The 21,199-nt window shown below is 42.9% G+C and overlaps 1 protein-coding gene across 3 annotated transcripts in view; it reads left to right on the forward strand.

Moving 5' to 3' along the window:
- The first annotated feature begins 750 nt into the window (after positions 1–750).
- Positions 751–21,199, forward strand: part of Bpgm (bisphosphoglycerate mutase) — a 28,004-nt gene continuing 7,555 nt past the window's right edge. The window contains exons 1-3 of one of the 3 annotated variants that reach the window (XM_031381471.1): positions 1,207–1,291; positions 2,254–2,403; positions 11,712–12,372. In XM_031381471.1, coding sequence (XP_031237331.1) covers positions 11,772–12,372 — 601 coding nt within the window. In that variant the 5' untranslated portion in view covers positions 1,207–1,291; positions 2,254–2,403; positions 11,712–11,771. Of the gene's footprint in view, positions 928–1,158; positions 1,292–2,253; positions 2,404–11,711; positions 12,373–21,199 lie in introns of those variants that run through there. The other 2 variants (XM_031381469.1, XM_031381470.1) reach the window with 2 other exon arrangements.

Below are 21,199 nucleotides of genomic sequence, written 5' to 3' on the forward strand. Positions count from 1 at the left end.
TTATTTATAGGATTAACTAGGTTAAGTTCAGAAGACACTAAGCAGCTTTCAGAAATCAAGACGGGATTTTCCCGTGTGCTCAGGCAAAACATAACATATCTTTCTCATTCGCGTTTTGACACACATTTCGAACCTTGTGTGGTAGTTCAAGCCTGCTTAGAAGCTTCCAGCTCTGGTGTCAGATCCGAGTGACAAGCTGGCATTTTCATAGGTTTCCGTTCAGAAACTGAGTTTCTAAGTTTACTATTCTCTCCTTTTCTAACCTCTTTCGCCAGTTCTTGTACTTTTGGGATATTCTATTATTCGTTTCTCTTCCCTTCATAGTGTTAGGAGAAAGTAAGAATGAGCAACTATCTGTAAATAGGACACTTTAAATGTTTTAATTTTAATCTCTATTTTTGACGCAGATGTGTGCCAAACAAGCTTCCGTGACGATCTACCGGGTTCAGCCTAGGTAGAATCTGAAATTTTCCGTTGACTAAAAGAAATAACACTTCGTCTGCCGACCCGCTTTTCACGGCAAAAGGTATATTTCAATTTTGAGAACTTCAAACAGTTCTCTGCACCGCAACGGAGCCCCTAAGTCTAGGGTTTGGGTCTCTACGGCTAAAGCCCGCCTATCCGTGGCCAAACTACCATATTATTGGCTTATCCGTGCGTCTGTTTCCTCATTAAACCAATCATAGCTTCCCTTCTTACCCAAGGGAATTTGAGAAACCGGAAAGGACCACGGGCTGGTCGCGAGCCGGAGGGCGGGGCCGTGAATGAGTGACAACTCTGTCTTCCAATACACAGCGCCATCGGTCCTACCCGTTCTGGCTTCTGGGCTACAAAAGAGCCTTGATGCCGGCGGTAGCGATGAATCCTCGCTGGTGTGTACAGCACGGTGTTGCTGAGGACCGGCTGCTTCTGGTGGTTTCCTTGCAGGTGAGTGGCTTCGTTGTAATTGTTACAGTTGTGAGAATTTCTTTTCTTTCTTAAGTGGCTTAGTATTCTATCGTGAGAAGGCCGGTTGTTACCCTGCCCGGCTTTAGTATCTGGTGGGAACCTGATGCCCGCTTCAAGCGGGGACCCTCGCGGATACCCCAGGTCTCAGCTGTCCCTTTCTCTTGAGTGCCTCTCTCAGGGACGGCGAGTGAGCCCAGCGGAGTAGTGATTGTGACCTAGCAAAGTTGAACTCTACCTCCTGGATGGCTCAGGTGTGGCAAATTGTCTTAGCTAGGAGATTCCCTGGAAGGACGCAGGGCTTTGCACTGTGTGTAGGGTGAAGGCAGACCTTGATCCTAAATGTGTAAGTTAATAAGGGGAAAGGGGAAAATGCCAACACACACACACACACACACACGACTAACACCACCACCATGGCCTAAAAGTGTCATTTCTTTTTGTTCTAAGGGATAGGATCAAGCATTTCGCTACAGTAAGTCAAAAGAAATGCAAAATTGTAATGAAGTTTATTATTAGACTTTGCAGGATGACCCCCCTCTCTCTTCTAAATTAGGAAGGATTGCAAGTGGGGGGAATGGTTCTAGAATATTAACTAACAGAATTCAGACCCCTTGGAAGGAAATGAAAAGCAAATGGTTACATTTCATCAGCAGGTACAAAAGTTTCTATAGTAAAGGAGAAGTCTTGTTAATTTGTCTGTAAAGCTGTCTCCCTGAACCAGTGACTGGGTTTTACCCATCTTCTTGTTGTCATAGTACATCACAAACTATAGATACTCCCAGAATGGTGTTGAAATTTTAAAAAGTCTAATCCCAATAAATGGCATAGTGAGAGAAGAGTGGATTAGAAGCTATGGCACTGGCTTTAGTCTAGAAGTCATTATTGTTTTAGTAATCTTAAGCAAACGCTGACTTAATTTTCACATATTTTATGTATATAAGTACATTGTAGCTGTCTTCAGACACACCAGAAGAGGGCATCTTTTTCATCATGGTCTTCTCAGTGTTAGGGATCTAACCTACCAGGGGTGCATGGTACTGTGCTTGGCTTTTTTCATGAGTGTTGGAAATCCAAACAGAACCTTATGCTGTGTCACAGGTATTTACCCCTAAGTCATCTCAGATCTAATCAGTTCCCCCCCATTTCACTGAAGTAGACAGAGAGACTCCCTGGGGAAATAGAATCTTACTTTCTCATTATCAACACCTGTTGTAGTGCCAAGCATGTAAAACAGATCACTATTAATTAGTGCATGATCTGAACCTGGACCCAGTTAAGATTAAACAAACTTCCATGACGGTTAAGCTTTCAGGTCTCCATATACAACAAAGGACATATTTATGATCACAGACGTCTTTTTGAAGAAACCAATGAAGAGAATGAGAAAGAGTCTGTGATCTAGAGGAAAACAGCCTATCTGTGTTTCTTACCATAAAATTGCATTAATCTATGATGGTGAGTCAGATTTTCCCTAATATTGTGAAAATCGTATTTCTGATCTACAGATTTTTATTTAAAGAGCCTCTCCTCCTCCTCTTCCTCCTCTTCCTCCTCCTCCTCCTCCTCCTCCTCCTCCTCCTCCTTCTTCTTCTTCTTCTTCTTGTTCCTTTTTTTTTTAAAGGAGTCTTGGTTCATGTATGTTTTTCTTCAGTGTTAATTATGATATAAAATACCTTGGCCTTGCAATGAAATTAATGATCACTCCACCTTCTTTATCAGGTAATCACGTATGCTAATCCTACTCCTTTCTGCCTCTCACTGTTCGATAGAGAACCTTGCCACAAGTCACTTCGTATTTCCTAAGAGAGTAATAATGCTTTTGTTATCTTTATGGACATGGAACTTAGTGTTCAAAGAATTTAATGTATTTATTATCAAACTGTTCATGAGCTGCTAAGCAGTGCTCCAGCGCAGGCTTTTCAACTTTGAGCTTTTGGGATTTGATGGACACAGTTTGTATTGACAAGCCTGCCCCTTGGGGAAGTAACTGGAGAGAGAAAAGGAGAATCTTGAGTGGGTGTTGCACACACAGCTGATTCCAAGCAGGCTGGTGCAAGTACCTCAGCTCAGGCAAAGTCAGATCTCACTACTGCACACGTGTAACTCTTTTGTGTAAAGAGGGCTCTGCTTGCTATAATTTGTTGCCTTTGTGACCTTTCTCTCTCTCTCTCTTTCTCTCTCTCTTTCTCTCTCTCTCTCTCTCTCTCTCTCTCTCTCTCTCTCTCTCTCTCTCTCTCTCTCTCTCTCTCTCTCTCTCTCTCTCTCTCTCTCTCTCTGTGTGTGTGTTATATGTAAGGGTAAAGGGTGAGGGTTTTAGTGAGAGGTGCCTGTGAGTGGCATTGTCTGGTGCAGAAGTGTTCTTAGCACTGCACACACAAATGGAAAAGTTACCATATCAACCTTTAGGGAAATATTAGGCCATGGGATCTTAAATGCTGTCAGTTTATACTTAAACAGCTTGAGTCTGGGGAAGGTGTATCTAAGATACTTTAAACCCTAAAGAGTTAAATGCTGGGTTTCATTTGCCTCAAGAACTGTTCCTTTGTAGTTGGTTAGAGGCATCAGGAGTCTCTCTCGTTGTCCTCAAATACAGCCAGCTCATCTTCTGTAAGGTAAGCTGCCTCGTGCAGTGGAAAGTAAAGGTTGCTCAAAACTGTACAGTGAGGGTCTGGACTAAGGAAAACCGCAGAGTACTCTGAGGTGGATTTTAAGTGTTCAATTCTTGAGAGTAAGTTCTGGATTTAAGAGATTCTGGTCCCAAGTCCCTTATTTGGTATTACTTGACATATTATTGCTATTTTGAAAGTGGAAGAAAATAGAAGTTTTGGCTTCTGTTTTTACCTGTGACTTATCTATCTCTACATGACTTAGGATACCAGAGTCTTAGGTGTGCTTTACTTTTCAAACACAGAGGAAAGGAGGAAGCAAAGTCCTAGCAGTGTTAATTTATAAACAGGAGGAGGAAAGAACATGCAAATGTATGCAGCTTGACAGTGGGCAGAAGGAGCAAGCGGTAGCAAGGTGGGCAGGCTGCAGATCTGAAGAAGACACCTGGAGGCTCTGAAGTCTACATGCCAGTCACACACCTGCCGGCTCTTTCTGTTTCTGCTTTGTCCAAAGAATCTAAGTTTGAAACACCGCTTCATGGTGGCATTTATAGGAAAAAAGTCTTCTGTTTTATAATCTAGATGGAATTTTAGCATATAGTATATATGGAATATAGAGGTGAAATTTCAAGATATAATGAAAGGCCTTCACTATAATTGACAAAAAATCTTTTGAATCACCTGTCCTTTTTTTCCTTTCTGTACTGCTAGACACCTGGATAGCGCCTGCTTCTGAACACATCTATGCTCACTTTTAGCATGAAACACTGCAACATGATTTACAAGGAGGGCATGTCAAATGAGAGTGCCTGTTTGTGGGAGGTTAGCAGGTGAATCATTCTCCCCTAGTTTCCCCCCACCTCCACTTGAACCTGTTCCTAAATACTGAATTAAGCACCAACTGGGTACTCTGACTTCAGTGTGCTCAATGTTGACTTCTGTGAGGAATAAAAATAACTGTGAATGGGATTCCATTCCCCAAGGTACTTTGCAGTTCTGGCCAAGGGTACAGCTGGTGGTTTTGCTTGCTTGTTTTGCTTTGTTTCTTTGACACAGGGTCTCAGTTATAAGCTGGCTATTTTATAATGTTGGGAGCACATCCACATATGGGGTCTAGCTAGGCAGAGATTTGCACACCAGAGCCTTCTGGCCCCCCCTTTTTGTGTAATATATAATTCACAAGATATAAATGGATGTTTTTTCATTTTAAATTGTTGAAATTAGCCTACTAATAACAACATATCACATGAAAATGATATGAGCTTATAATTTTGATGCCATCATCAAATTATATCACATTTACTCATGTGTTATGTGCAGATACTTGCCGCTACAGAGACGAAATTACACAATTGTACATATTATGACAGAGATCATATAGCCTGCAAAGCTAAAATAAAATTCACTGCTTGGATTTTTACAGAGAACATTGCCAGTATCTTAAAGAAACTACAGTGTCTTTCTCACTTACATTTACTCCTTTTCAGCAGCCATCTTCTTGGCTCAGGTTGTCATTGTATGTTACCAGGGTTTCCTGCAAAACCCCTCATAGCTAATATTTGGATTTCTCTGTGAGTATAAATGCTGCCTGGCCCTCAAATGCATACTATTAAACCTTTAATGATGTCTCAGTGTTTATAGAAGAGTCGGCATTCTTTGGCACAAGGTCCTCCTTGAGCCTCTATTCAGTTTTATCTTTCTAGACTAGTCACCACCTACTTCCTGATTATACCCTATAACAGAGTGACCATATAATTTTCCAAATGGGACACTTAGGTGTGAAGGGGGCCTGAGTAATAATTATGCTGGGGAAGTAAAAAAGCATAAAGCAACATTGTTTAAGGCAAATCAGAATGAGTAGCTACTCCTAGCTCTCGACATTTTGAATGGGCCTCCCGTTCTCTCCCTGCACCTGTTCCTGTTTGCTACCTCAGGCTAGAACTATAGGCTAGATATATTTCTTTATATCAACCTAAATTTAAATATCTTTCCAAATCCACCTTCAGTAGTGCTGTGTCCATGAAGAGAGAGAGACTTTCTCTTTCCTCTTCCTCTTTGTGTATGAATAAAGCGCCTCTGTTAGTGTTCCTTTCATTTGTTAGTGACACACTGGCAAGTGCACACAAGCCAGCTCTCCTCACTGACGTTCTGACTGGAGAATCCACGCTGGAGCCTGCTTTCCCTCCTCACAGGCTCACCATTGTGCCCAAGTGCATTTCTGCACATTTGAAAAAGTGAATCAATTGACTGTGCTGGGGAGGCTGGGGGGGATTGGGCTTGCATTATGTGAATCATTTAGTATGGAGTCATGTCTTGGTGTGTTGAAAGTAGTGAGAAAAAAAAAGAGGTTTCGAGGTTTGAGGCGAGAGCCTGGGGGTTCCAGTGTGCAGTGCAGCAGAGTGGTTCAGGGCATGGGTGTATCCTTGGGGACAACTGCCACTTAACAACCTGTGTTACTTTAGGCAAGTTACTGCTTTCAGTTCTGCGACTGTAAAATGGGCACAATGGGAAGTACCCCATGGATAGTAGTTGAGGGTTTGAACATGCGCTCTGAATAAACTGCTGTGGTTAAGACCGCCACCGCCAAAGATAGCTGGGGTGGGATAAAGTGGAGACCCAAGGCCAGAGTGTAAAAGGAGGGAAGCTGGAGGAAATGCAGGACTGAACTCCTAGTGGAATCTCCCCTGAGGAAATGGTTGGCTTGAGAAGAGTCTGAGCAGCATGTGCTCTGAGAGAAGATGGTCTCCACATAGAAGTGAGTAATCGTGGTCTTTTGAGAAATCACTTCAGTAGAGTAGGCAAGGCACACATTTGTACATACCTTCATAGTCAGAGGACGAAGAAAACAATGTAGTCTAAGACTAGGGAGAGGGCACAGTCCTGTGCAAATATGAAAACCTGAGCTTGGGTCCCCAGCATATACATACATACATACATACACACACACACACACATTCATACATACATATATATAAATACACACATATACAATGCATACATACACACATACATACACACATATACACATACATACACACATACATATATACATACACCCATACATACATATATACACACATATATACATACACACATATATACACATATACATATACATAATACATACATATATACATACATACATACATACATACATACAAGCTACGCTTGCTGGTATATGCCTATAATCCTAGCACTGGAGAGGCTGAGACAAGGGGATCCCTGAGGCTTCCTGGACAGCTAGTCTTGTTCAATCTGTAAGATTCAGGTTTAGTATGGAGTCATGTCTCATGATGATGATGATGATGATGATGATAATGATGTGAAAAGCAATAGAGGAAAACACTTGGACAGTAACCTCTGGCCTGTGTACACACACACACATGTGCACATATATAAAGCATGCACACATGTGTTGTTGGATATTTGATCACACTTGCAAACCCTGAGATTGTGTTATTTACTGGAAAAAAAAAAAACCAACTTTTTTTAGTTGTGGTGTAGCTCAGCCCTTAGCACACACCTGCAATCCCTCTGGCTAGAATACAGGCATGCCCTTAGTACACACCTTTAATCCCAAACAATAAAGCTAAGGTTTGTTTGTAGAAGGAAGCACTCTAGTTTGGAAGTGAATTCTAATTGAGTGGCAGACAAAGTGATGAATCGGAGAAAGATTTGACAGAATGAGTCAGAGCTAGGATATGCCCAACTTCCACAAGAAGAGAGAAAGGGAAACTATTTAAGAGAGGGAGAGAGCAAGGAGGCAGTTTTACTGGGACAGTTGTACAGAGACAGGTTGAAGAGAGAACGAGCGGAGAATGAGAAGGAGCCAGAAGTTCAGAACAGATTGCTAGAATTAGTCTGAGGCCAAGCAGAGGCTGAGAGAGAGAGAAGCCAGACTGAATCAGTTAGCTTTGAGAGGAGCTTGAGCCAGAACAGCTGAGTTGAATCAGCCAGCCAAAGCTCAGAAAGAACTAGAAAAAGGGTGAGCTTATTCAGCAAGACTCAGAGGCTGAAAGATAAGACTGTACGGAGTCTAGAAGCTCCCAGGACTAGGACTCTGTTAGCAGGCTGAAGCAGTAAACCTCAGAGAGAACAATTGCTACAGGAAAATAAAAATTACATCACACACATGTCATACACACATGTACCCATAAATCACAATAAGGAAATGTCCGGAAAGAAGGGAGAACAGTGGAGAGAAAGGAAAGGGAAGATGAGCTAGAGTTGAGTAAAACTATGTTGGTTTAGTAAACTTTTTCTTCAGGCAGACTATACCTGTCTGAAGAAAGAAGCTGGAGCTGGAGAAATGACTCAGCAATTAAGAGTACCGGCTGCTCTGCCAGAGGACCTGGGATCAGTTCCCAGCGTCCACATGGCAGCTCCCAGCTGTGTGTAACTCCAGACCTGGGGATCTGACTTTCTCTTCTGGCTTCTGTGGGCACCAGACATACTGCATGTGGTGCAGGGGCAGACATTCAGGCAGAACACGCTAAATAAACTCATTAAATAAACAATGAAAGGAAGAAACTCTAGGAAATAATAACCCAATAATAGCCTATGCAGCCTTTTTTGATAGTAAACTCCTGAGTGAAAACTTAGTGCCTAACTTTGGTGTCAGTAACTTGCTGAGGGATAAAAACAGCAGCCTTAAGAACCAGCTGCAGGGTGCTAGCTTTACCCAAAACAACGAAGCAGAAACCCGCCCTGTGGTAAGGAAGAAAGGACAAGGGTTATAGAAAAGCTCCATCTCTTCCTAAGAGTTGCCTCCATTATTCATACAATCCTCAGAAGTCAGCACTCTTGCCCTGCCTGTCGGTCCAGTGACCCCTCCTGCACACACCAGTCTTACTGGTATAGATGTTTGAGTTTGCAGCCTCAGCCTTGAACTTGTCAGCTTCAGCAGATGCTAAGAGATGTCTTTTTTTTTTTTTTTTTTTCCCAAGACAAGGTTTCTCTGTGTAGCCATGGCTATCCTGGAACTCTGTAGACCAAGTTGGCCTCGAACTCAGAAATCCGCCTGTCTCTTCCTCCCAAGTGCTGGTATCAAAGGCGTGCGCCACCACTGCCTGGCTGCTAAGAGATGTCTTAAAGCTTACAAACTCAACAGTGCCTTTGCACATGTTCGCCAGATACTTAAGTAGGAAATTAGTTGTACCAAATAAGAGAGTGGAAAGTTTAGTTTATCTGAGATGGATGCTCTAGTTTAGTATTATATCCTGTGTTTGCCTCCTGTATGTGAAGGAAAAAGTGTATTTGCATAGGTTTGGGGCTGTAGTACTGTTCTGCTATACTACGTACTCGTATTTTCAGTAAAAAGAAGACCAGACAGGGCTATACAGAGAAACCATGTCTTGAAAAAAACCAAAATAAATAAATAAATAAATAAATAAATAAATAAAAGAAAACCAGAATTGTTTTTTTCAAAAACATGGAAGCAGTTGTAGCAGATTAAGACACCGGGAAGCTTGGTGGTAGGTGTCTGAGTACTGAGGCTTGGTGGTTGCTGTCTGAGTACTGAAGCTTGGTGGTAGGTATCTGAGTACTGAGGCTTGGTGGTAGGTATCTGAGTTCTGAGGCTTGGTGGTTGCTGTCTGAGTACTGAAGCTTGGTGGTAGGTGTCTGAATACTGCTAATGCCATTGATACTTGTTTGGTTCCCTTGATATAATTTGTAATCCAAGACTGATTGAGAAGAGTTTTTGCTTATAGAATTTGTCCAGATGTCTTTCTTCATTTCTTTTTCATTGATGTGAGAAAATACTCAGATCAAAGCAAATCAAAGGAGAAAGTGTTTATTTAGCTCAGGATTCCAAGTTACAGTTCATCACTTGAAGCAAATCAAGGCAGCAGTCACTCTACATCCACAGTCAAGAGCAGAGCAGTGAGTTGATGCGTCCGTACCAGTGTTCGTTCTCCATTTTCATACAGCCCTGGGTCTCAGGCAGGGAATGCCCCCATCCATAGCAGCTGAGTCTTCCTGACCTCAGTTACACAGTCAAGGTCATCCCACAGGCATGCTCAGAGGCCTGTCTCCTATGCGACTCCGAATGCCAAGTCTGCAGCTAATGCTAAGACGGCGCTGGTCTTCATTTGAAGGAAAGTTCCCTCACTAACTGTTTAGCCTGGAGGCTTCTTACTTGGCATGCCAAATTAAAGGCTGAAGTAGAGGAACAGTTGATAGCATGCTTCTCATTTCTTACCCACAAAACAAAACACATGATTTGCAAGATTGGATATGGTTTTCAATAGGCTTAAAGCATCTATTACTTGGCTGATAGAGACTTGAAAACACGAGCATAAAAATACCTTTCTTGGGGCTGGAGAGATGGTTGAGCAATTAAGAGCACCTGCTGCTCTTCCAGAGACCCTGGTTTCTATTCTTAGCACCTACATGGCTAACAATTGTCTGTAGCTCTAGGGATCTGTCACCTTCTTCTGGCCTTTAGTGGTACCAGCCAGAGACAGAACATCCATACACAGAGAAAAGGTCTAACTCTGGAGACCACGTACATCCGCATGAGTTCATTGGTTGGTCTTTCCCAGGTGAAGCTGGAGCTCTATCAATGTGATTGTTCCCTGGGCATAGTCACAGGCAAAGCACTGCCCACGTGACTTTCATACCCTTCTCTCTTCTGCCACCTCAGTGTCCCCTAAGGCCAAGAGAGCAGACATTATGCTGTCACCCTGCAGTTGCCCAGCCTTGGGAGGTGCTTCCTCCCGGGCCTTGGTTCTCCTAGGTACTGGGTGCATCTCTGCTCCATATGCACCAAGCGCCAAAACCCGATGCTCAGCAAGAAAGAGAATGAATTCTAATCCTGGTAGGTAGCCTTCCAGCTGCTTGCAAACCACATTCAGTCACCACTACTTACTCCTGAAGCCTTGTCTTATTGGAGTGTTTCCCCTTCAGAATCTCCAGGAATTGTTTAAAAAGAGTAGAATCCAGGTAGAGTCCACTCAACTCTGTCACTGGTTGTTATATAACTGCGGGTGAATCACAGCTTAAGCAGGACAGAACTTCTCCAGTTACTGGAAGTTGCCAAGAATGGCAGAAGCCAGGCAGGCCCTGGTGTTCATATTATCTTTGCTCCCCAGTGTAGGGGGAGGGGAAACACCAAACACTGGGGTGGAGATGGAAAGTGCCAGCCAAGCATCGGTGTGTCAGTGGAGAAGCACTCTTCCAGAGGCAGACAGATGCAGCTGGCTTCTCCAAGTTCTCTGGGGTCAGAGCAGGCAGGAGCAACAGCATAAGGGACTTGCCTTACGGTCGCTTGTCCAACTTTATTAGATTCTCCTCACAGTAATGTGGCTGATGTGAGTAGAGTTTCTGCAGGACGGGGAAGGAGGGGGGGCCCGCCTTATCAGTGCGGTTCCCTGCACTCACAAGGACCTGTTTCTGCTAATCTGTTCCTGCAGGCGGCATCTCTCAGCTGTTTACATTTGATAGCTTGTTTTGTACCCGGATTTATTCCTGCCAACAGGTGGAAAGTTGCTTCAGTGACTGCTTCATTTGCTCTTGTTAAGGCCACTTTATAGCATGTATAACTTTATTTGAATGCCGAACTATACTTTATACATAGGGTATGAGTGTTTTCCCATACCCTAAGATCAGTGAGCCTGTACTGTCAGAGAGCTGGTGGCCACCTGTCAGAAAGATGTATGACGTAGATGTAGTACTTCATTGAGTTTACATGTTTTATAATGTCCATAATGAGGTAAGGCTGGAAAGACACCGAAAACCCCAGGAGAGAAGGATGCTGTCATTGTAGAGTCAACTGCTGGAGGCTGGGCGTTTCCAGCTACAAGTCATTCTTTTCGAGATCTATAACTCATTCCATGTTGCCTTCTCCTTAATAAGCATAGACTGCCTACTTGGGTAGAAACACACCATTGGAATGGAGTGTTGTCATTTTATGTCATACAATTAACATGCTATCTAGCCATCAGAAAATTTAAGTCAATGAGGTTGTCTGTAATTATCTAAAGAGTGTTTCTGTATGTGCCAACGTGTATGATCACCAGTTCTGTTTGACGTCAAAACTGTTCAAAGGAATGCCAGTCTATCTTCGAAACTGGCTGTTGTATAATTGCTCTCCATTACTGGGTAGTCATTTGAGGAAGGAATATAATATGTATTTTTTTTGTCTTCTCTTTCTAGATCTACTGCTGTTCTTGAACAATATCCCATTGAGAACCCCAGGGTAGTTCAGCCACCAGCATGTCCAAGCACAAACTTATTATACTAAGACACGGAGAGGGTCAATGGAATAAGGAGAACCGATTCTGTAGTTGGGTGGACCAGAAACTTAACAGCGATGGACTGGAGGAGGCTCGGAACTGTGGAAGACAGCTCAAAGCTCTCAACTTCGAGTTTGATCTTGTCTTCACATCCATCCTTAACCGGTCCATTCACACAGCCTGGCTGATCCTGGAAGAACTGGGGCAGGAATGGGTGCCTGTGGAGAGCTCTTGGCGTCTGAATGAGCGTCACTATGGAGCCCTGATTGGTCTCAACCGGGAGAAAATGGCTTTGAATCATGGCGAAGAGCAGGTCAGGCTCTGGAGGAGAAGCTACAACGTGACCCCACCTCCCATTGAGGAATCTCATCCCTACTTCCACGAGATCTACAGCGACCGGAGGTACAAAGTGTGCGACGTGCCCTTGGATCAACTGCCACGCTCAGAAAGCTTGAAGGATGTTCTGGAAAGACTTCTTCCCTACTGGAAGGAAAGGATTGCCCCGGAAATACTAAAGGGCAAAACCGTTCTGATATCCGCTCACGGGAATAGCAGTAGAGCCCTCCTGAAGCACCTGGAAGGTACCAGTTCTCTGTCCTGCTCCCGAGCTTGCTGAGTGTTGTGGTTGGGTCTTAACTCTAGAGACTGAGCCACAGTGCGCCACCCTCCAGCACGAGTGCACGCCCCTTGTCACTCCATATTTAAGACGCCGTTGCTCTAGAAACCCAAACTCGTTTGGTTCTTGGTGCTCGTTGTGGCTGAAGCAGGGGCTTTCACACATTGCTGTGCGTCACTCAGGCGGGGAGGGGGAGTTCAGCGTGACAGAGCGGCAGGGTTTTGGAGTTTAAGAGTAGGGGAGGTACAGTTCAGACCTAGCATTTCTGGGCAGTTATGGTGATAACTGCTGCTGTGGGGGCTCTGATCTGAGGGGGGTCACATGCCCTCTGCTGTGATGAGAGAGGCTAAGAAAGGAAGCAGTTTTACAAGTTCATTTGAGCCTTTTAAGTGAATTACCTAGAATTCAGTTTCGTCCCTTTTCTTCCCATGTCAAACAGTCGTGGCAGTGTTTTCAGACGTGGATTTCCTGAGCAGTTCTTTAGTTGCAGTTTTCCAGGCCAGGCTTAGTCACCGCTTATGAGAATGCTAGAGGGAAGGAAAACCAAACAAGTGGCTTATTTCCGTATCTCTGCTAAAGGAGAAGGCCAGGGGGCTCCATTTATCTCAGTCACTTGATGTTGGGTTCTAATGCAAGGACTCTTGGGCTCACCGTTCTGGGGTGCTAGTGACTGAGGGTGACATTCCTCACTCCTGCTGTCCCTTCACTCTCCCCGTCGGCTCTCCCTTTGACTGTTGTGCACCATGTCTTCCCACAGAAGGGCTGAAGCTCGGTGAGATAATCCGGGATAGGATAGGTGGCTGACCGCAGAGCGATGTGATCGCTAGGAGATGCCACTGTGCACATTTTACCATATAGCTAGCTTGCCCTAGTTGCTATGCTGTTATCTAGACCCGATTGATCACTTGGTGAACTCCTGGATACCTGACATTCACTAGTCATGCAGAGATCTAGAATCTACAAACTTTATTAGCTATTACTGAATTTATTGGATAACCATGATGGTTATCCTTTTGTGTCTGTATATAACATATTTATTCAAGTTTATATAAGGTTCTATTCTTAGTTATTTGGGAAAATCAAAATATGATTAAATCATATGTAACTATCATTAACAGATTATAATTATTTATTGTTTAAGAGTTGAGGGTCCTGTTAGAAAAACAAATTGAAATTTAAAATTTCAATGTTTCTGACAGAATTTATATTCTATGTAACCCCTTTTACAGAGGTGGAACTTACATCATGTTTTAGCCAGGTTTCCTTCCCCAAAGAAAATACACTCTCTTCCAGGGGGTTCCTTTTTCCCTTAGGTGAGTGAGCCCAAAAAAGAAGTTTCCTGCTGTTTAGTACCATTTACTCCTCACCTGTCTACAAGGTTACATCTCTTTAAGATGTTTCTGTATCTCTAGATGCCCACCCCACCTCCCACCCCCAGCGACACATTATTAATGGCTTACTGTTTGTGAATGAAAGGGTCTTACCATTGTTTGTGAAAGAGGCAATCACCGTGGTAGAGGTGAAAGGAGAATATCTGTTGGAGGTGAGGTTGGACATTAAAACAAATGTCTGCATGCCAGGTGGTGGTGCATGCCTTTGATCCAGCACTCTGGAGGTAGAGGTGAGCCAGCCTGGTCTACAGAGCAAGCTCCAGGACAGCCAGGGGCTATACAGAGAAACTCTGTCTTAAAAACAAAAAAAACAAAACAAAACAAAAAAACAAAACAAGATACTTGTCTAAAATTAAGGGAAAATTTTAATGTATTAATAATTTATTTAAAAAAAATTATCCAGTCAAGCAGTGCGATGTGCTTATCACTGTAGGTAACTTTAGAAAACTGTCTTATTTTGTGATTCTGATCTAAGGCAGTGGAGTTGGAATGAGAAGAAAAGACTTACATAGGTGAGGAAGGCAAAGGGTAGAAGACGTCTGCAGGGAAAGGGAAGCAGATGCAAAGGAGCTGGAGCATAGAAACGGTGGCTTTGGTGCAAGGCAGAGGGAGATTTCCCGGTAGGGGGAATGTGCAGAAGCCAGAAGAGGCAGGTAGTCATCAGTCTGTAACCCAGGCAACAGCGTAGTGGATGCACTGATTGAAATCTGACCACAGGAAAGTGTAAAGGGAGCTTTCGGCTTTGGCTCTTGCCCATCCTTTGAGAATTTTTTTTTTTTTTTCCTTTTTGGCCTGGAGTAACCACTGTTGAGATTCATAGTCTTTGATGTTACCATGCCTCCCTATTGTGGACTGCCTACCTAACATGAAGTTATGTGTATGAAATAGGCTAGTTTATTTCATAAAGTAGTTACCTGTTGTTTTGGGAGTGCTCAAAACACTTGTCTCCATTCCTCTAAAGCCCAAGTGTCCGCACAGCTTCTTATGTGCGGGTCAGAAACCCATACGCGATTGAGTCCTGGCATAGGACCTTGTAACGAGGTGAGGCTGTGGAAGGTCTGGGGACACAAAAAGATTTCTGAAGGCTCAACAATAACAAAATTAATTTCCATCCAAATGCATAACGACTCTGGGGTGTAGCATTACCTGGCTTCACTGCAGCCTTGGTTTTGAACGCACGAGGAAGAATTAAGCCTGGCTGTCTTCCCAGGGTCTGAAGAAATGGTGCCCTGAAGGATAGAGAGTGTTTCTTCTCTATCATCTCTGTCTATTTGATGAGACTTCAGCATTTTAAAATTTGTTATAGATGTATTCACTCACCAACATAGGAACGCCAACCCTAGGTCTGTTGTCTTGAATGTGGAATCTTTTTTGTTTTGTTTTGTTTTGTTTTGTTTTTTGAGACAGGGTTTCTCTGTGTAGCCCTGGCTGTCCTGGAATTCACTCTGTAAACCAGGCTGGCCTCAAACTCAGAAACTATGTGGAATCTTAAGAAGGTGAAGTTTATAGGGTTTTTTGTGCTACTTGATAAAATATCTCATTGAGTTTAGAAGCTGCTGGATGACTCTTCTCTACTTGGGGGAGAGGGGAGCATATCAACTCTCTCATTCCTATGAGAGAACTTACAATATGTATGTTTATTATGAAAATTTACCACATTGTTTACATTCTGTAGTTGTCTGCCCCACAAGATCCATTTCTGATGTATACTAATTGTCTTGATGTAATTACTAGCACCTTTTATTTCTAGAGTTACCACAGATCAGCCGGTAAGTTACAAAGTCACCTTACTGTATGGATACTTTCTTTAGACTTAATGACTAACCAGAATTCATTAGAATTGACAGTCTTTGAAATGCATACTTCCTGTAAATAAATATGAAAGTTGCCAAACTTACATTTATTTTTTTAAAAAAAAAAAGGTAAAAATGCTTGTTGTAGATGCATCTGATTCCAACGCATGCTTTCTATACGAATAAATATTTATATAAAAATTTCCCCTATAAAATAGGGCCTTTTAAGGACCTGGGAAACTTTTCCTGTGTTGTCCTTAAACCGCACGTTACCAATTATAAAACTACTTTAACTGTTTAAGAACTAACTCACAGATGGGGATAGTGGCGACTCCAGTTAAGTAAATAGTTATAATATTGTTCTTTAATATGCTCACAACATTCACCTGCTCTCTGGTCTACAGGGGCAGTGTCTGTGTTACTTCAGCTGTGCAAGTGTAATTTTAGGATGCGTTTTTGTCTTCTCATGTATTTGGTACTGTGGCATTACTGCAGTCACATCCTGGCTGTGCTTAGAAGTCAAGACCCAGTGTAGTGAAAAAGCCCAGGAAGGTCTCGGATGGCTTGGCCATGATGACCACCATCTTTAGTCAGAATTGTCAACTCTGCCCCAAGTCCAGTTTACTCAGCTTCTAAACAGGATTGTAAGCAGGATTTTTTCATTTTAAGTTTTTTTTTTCCCTGAAAATTAGCTCCTTCCTTGCTTATTCTTTATTCAGAACATTATAGTGTAAGCAGCAGAGTCAAGAGCATCCCTAGCAGGTAAACCATTATTTAAAAAGGTAATTTGATACAAGGAAATGATGGGTCTTCAGTTATTACCGCCATTGTAACACTGTGACCTGTGAATGGCCCTCTCTGGCACAGCTGTACAAAGAGGCCTTTTTTGGAGCTCATGCTTCCTGCCAAGCATAGTCCTAGACATTTTACATAGATATCTTGTTTCATGTAGAAACCTGAATGTAGCTTTTAGCTCTCTGGAAAGCAGTAGCTCAATATTGGGTTTTCCCAATTTTATTGTTGTTTACTATCTCCATATCCTGTTTCTTTATTTTGTGGGGTCAGTCACTGATCAGTAAGCTTTACGAGCTGCTTTAATTAAAACAAGCAAGCTTCTCACACCCCAGTACCACGGATGAATCTGTTATATCGTGCTAGGTGAAAAAACTTGGCTGAGAATGCTGTGTACCACCTCCTCCCATGCATGTGGCATGTGGAAGGGAACCAAGCTAGGAGGACCAAGCAGAGCTGAGTGGAAAAGGCAGGGTGCATGGCTTCAAGGTGACTCGGGGGCAGGAGATGCTAGGCTCTTGGGTATTGTCACTGCGGGTGCTTATACCGTCATAGCTGCGTGGTAGATGGGTTAGTGTTAATGTAGTGAAAATGGTGCCTCAGAAGAGACCTGCTTCATTCAGTGTAGTCAGTTAGTGAAGTGCCATTAACTGGGACCTAAGTTTGTGTTCCACAGAGTGATCATCTGAGTGTGATCCCATGACCCCTAGTTTGCCACCATATTCTATAGCCATATGCTTCTGTCTGCTCTCTCCACATGCACACAGTGGAATTCGTAGGTCAACACACCTCCCTGTGCCTTGAAAATGCACGTGGGCTTTGTTACGGCTTGTTCAGTCTTCTGGAGCTGCATGGTGTTGACTCTTCAGTGTCTAAGCCATCGGCAGCACAGGGGCACCCTTTAAAGTCCTCCTTCATGAGATGTTGCACATAAGATCCTGGAAGAGTTTGTTTGTATTTTTGTTTTTATGGCACTGGGGATTGACCCAAGAACCTCACACCTTCCAGACTAGTGCCCTGCCACTGAGCTGTACCTTAGCCCAACCATGTATCTTGTTAGTCTTGCCAGTGTTACTTATACAGGTTGTGAAGCCTAATGGGCTTTCAATCTCAGACCTATGACCTCTTATTTACCACCATATTCTGTAGCCTTATGCTTTCATCTGCTCTTCCCACATGCACACACACACACACACACATACACACACACACACATGCTTGTGCTTCTAACATCATCTAATCTAGAAGTAGGTTATGAACCTCTTGGAGTCAATGTGTGTGAGCAATACAGTTGAAGACAACGTTATTGGTTGGATGTTAGCTAATATTCTTACCCAAGGATCACCACTTCAGGAGCCTTGTGGCAACATCTCTGACAGGCTCCCTGTCTGATGACCCAGGCCTGTAACCTGCCAAGTAACCTATTTATAAAGTGGTGTCTTGACTTGTAAGTTGTATGTAATCTTGAGATCCATTTACTTTTAATCTGAGAATGCTTTAATACACTCAGAAAATAAACAAGGCGCAGGATGCTATATAGTAAGAAAATTCCTCCTGGGACTACTTCACTGGTTTTTGGAACCATAAATCATTACCTACACTTGAGTCAGTAAGTCCAGGTTAAAGCAGATCTCGCCCCTGACAGGCTCAGATGTGCTTCTCACAAAGCGGCAAGAGAACTTTGGATGCCAGCGGGAGAGCTAAAAGCAACCTGTTCTGCACAGTTCCAGACAGGCGTGTGTTTCTTTCTCTTGTGGTTGGCATAGTCACTTCCTGTTTGTTTCCTGCTGGTCCACGCTGAAGGAAAAGCCCAGTCCCTGACTGAGCACTGGCTATGGTCTGCACCTTGCCAGAGGAAGTAGATTGTTTAGTCTGGGTTTAAGCACAGGATCAGGCAGCTGTTAGACTGGGATAAGAAAGAGTGGCAGCGAGACATTTGTGTGAGACTTGGACTCCGTCCCTGGAGAAGTGTGTGTGCAGCTGCACACACAGCAAGTCAGAGGCGAGGTGACGTGAAGTGAGAGAAATGGGAGGAAAGGTCAGCTCGAGCGGGCTGCTGATAGTGGCTTGAGGTGTTTGTCACCTTTGGCATTTAGTTTGATATTTTCAGAATCATGGAGTTCAAGCCTCTTTCCTTGGAGATAAATAATTGCTTAGTGGTAGATCTGAGCTTTCTTTTATGTGAACCTACAAAATCTATAGTAGCCTTTATTTTTAAATAGCATAAGATTTTAACTATAATTTAAATAAATTATAATTATTTGAATACATTATTTAAATTATATGTGATTTAAGTGAATAAATTTAGTTAAATTATAGTTAATGACAAGTTAACTAAAACTGAAAGGTAAATATACTCCTCTCTCACTTTATTTTAAATCAGCAGCTGTCACTCTGACATTGGGTTACAGTATTTAATACTCTGTTTTCTTTGGTTCCCCCAGGCTATTTTTTAATTGTATGTATGTGAAACTAAAATTTTAAAAGCCTAAAATTAAACTTACTTTGTATGGTCACCTGTAATGTCCAGTCTCTTCTTTCAGCCCTTACCAATAATAGAAGAATACGAAGTTCTTGTCCCATAAGTCCAGTGGGGACAGAAGAGGGGTGGGTGGGGTCTCACAGTTGACTGTCACCAGGTTGACTGGAGCTGGTTTGGTTTTGCTTTTTTGTTTTTGTTTTTGTTTTTAATCCCAACATGTGGGCTTTCCTTTTGTCCTGTAGCAAATCCTTCTATGTCCCGAGTGCTTCTTTTCCCATTTCCTGCTGTTAAAAGATTTGTAGGCAGTTTAGAGAAAAGCCAAAGAACACACAGAACACATTTATGCTGCTTGCTTGATTAGTACTTAGGTATAAACAAATTTTTGTTCCAGGCTAAGAACTGTTTAAATGCACCCCACACCCCCCATATCCCAGTCCCCACACACTCCTTTTCTTGTTCGGTTCATAATGAGAAAAGTCTTTAACCAAGGCTTCAACAATATATTCAACTTTATACCCGGGGGCCAGTGATTCAAGTCCTGCTTTTGGCCCAGGGGCTAGAGTACACACGAATGAGTGAGACACACAAGGTCCTGCCTATAAGAAGTGGATCTTATGCATCCCTTCTAATCTTTCAGAAATGTCACAAAAAATGCACATCTGACAAGACCTTGGGGTACTCTCATGCAAAAGCTTTATGCTGCGGAATCTTTAACCTTTCTCCCTTATAACCTGCAATCACATGTAAAAAGTGCATTCTTGGTGGATCCAGTGGTGACATACCTAATGTGTTTGGCGGACCATATATCTCCATGGACCATACATCTCCCTATTTTCTCCTAGCAGGTAACCCTCGAAAGTGCTGCTCGCAGATGCACAGACAGCGATTCTATTCTTGTAAGGATAATGAGGCGACTGCCTGAAGAGCCAGAGTTCTCACAGAGCAGAGTTCTCATTCTCAAAGAACTCAAAATCCTGGCAGAAGCAGGATTTGTTCAAGTGCTTCTTCTCCCAGAAGGTGTTGAGTGGGGCACTGTGGTTGAAGTACAGTGTCCCGTGTTCAAGTTTGTTACCATGACTTAGAGGGGGTGCCGGCAGGTGCAAATTGACTTTCTGAAGCTAGGAAATATGTTATTTAAGTTTCCCGTTTTGGGTATGGATTTACTTGCTTGGTTTTCTCCTAAACTTTCATTATTTCTTATTTGAAATGCTTCCACCATTTCCAGTAGTTGTGGTGAATTCCGAGAAGTTCCTGCATAGAGACTCAAGAATTAAAAGATGGGCTAGGTATTATGGTGCTTACTTATGGTAGTCTCAGCCCTCCAGAGGCTGGGGTAGAAAATCTCCAGTTCAAGGCAAGCCTGCGCCACATGGTTAAGTGCTGAAGACAGCACGTATAAAACGAAGAGATGGCTTCAGAGGGAGTATGATGGAAAGACGGTAGAGAGAGTGTAAGAAACTGGCGCCCTTTCCAAGGAAGCGTTCCTGGACTCTGTTAAATGTGAACTGGAGACTGGGGTGGTGCTCTGCTAGAGTGGTGAAGGAAGCCCTGCCGTTTGATCCCCAGCACTGCATAAAACTGGGTGTGGTGATGCAGGCGTCCTCATAGCACTGGGTGGAAAGAGGAGAACCAGAAATTCTGAGTCATCCTCAGCTACGAAGTGAGGTTAAGGTCAGCCTGGGCTACGTGAGACCTTGTGATTTAAAAAATAGGTTAGGCCGGGCAGTGGTGGCGCACACCTTTAATCCCAGCACTTGGGAGACAGAGGCAGGCGGATTTCTGAGTTTGAGGCCAGCCTGGTCTACAGAGTGAGTTCCAGGACAGCCAAGGCTATACAGAGAAACCCTGTCTCGAAAAAACAAAAAAACAAACAAAAAAATAAATAAATAAAAAATAGATTAGATAAATCAAAAGCTGAGCTAGTTCCCAGACAGGAGGTGTGCTAGCCTCAGGTTGATGTCCCAGTGGATGAGTTTTAAGAGTATAATTTTGAAGAGAAGAATGGCGTCTTTTGTGCTGGTCCAGTTTGGTTTGGGACAGTGCAGCGGTGTCCTCCTAACTTTGTGAATTCTGTTTACTTAATTCACAAAGCTTTCCTAGGATGAAGCATTTAGTATATGCCAAATTTTAGTAACAAGCAATGGGTTCTCTGTGGTTTTCTTCATTTGCTATTTTAAAATGTCAGCTGCTTAGGTCTCATTGACTGATTAGTAACCAGTCTAAGTATTTTAAGAATTTGTAAGTAATTAGTTTACTCTGTGAATAGCTTGAGGCATTATTAAAATAGAATGTTAACTTCATTGGAAACATTTTGTTCTTTTTTTTTTTTTTTTT

This window comes from Mastomys coucha, unplaced genomic scaffold (assembly GCF_008632895.1).
Source record: "Mastomys coucha isolate ucsf_1 unplaced genomic scaffold, UCSF_Mcou_1 pScaffold20, whole genome shotgun sequence".
Lineage (NCBI taxonomy): Eukaryota > Metazoa > Chordata > Mammalia > Rodentia > Muridae > Mastomys > Mastomys coucha.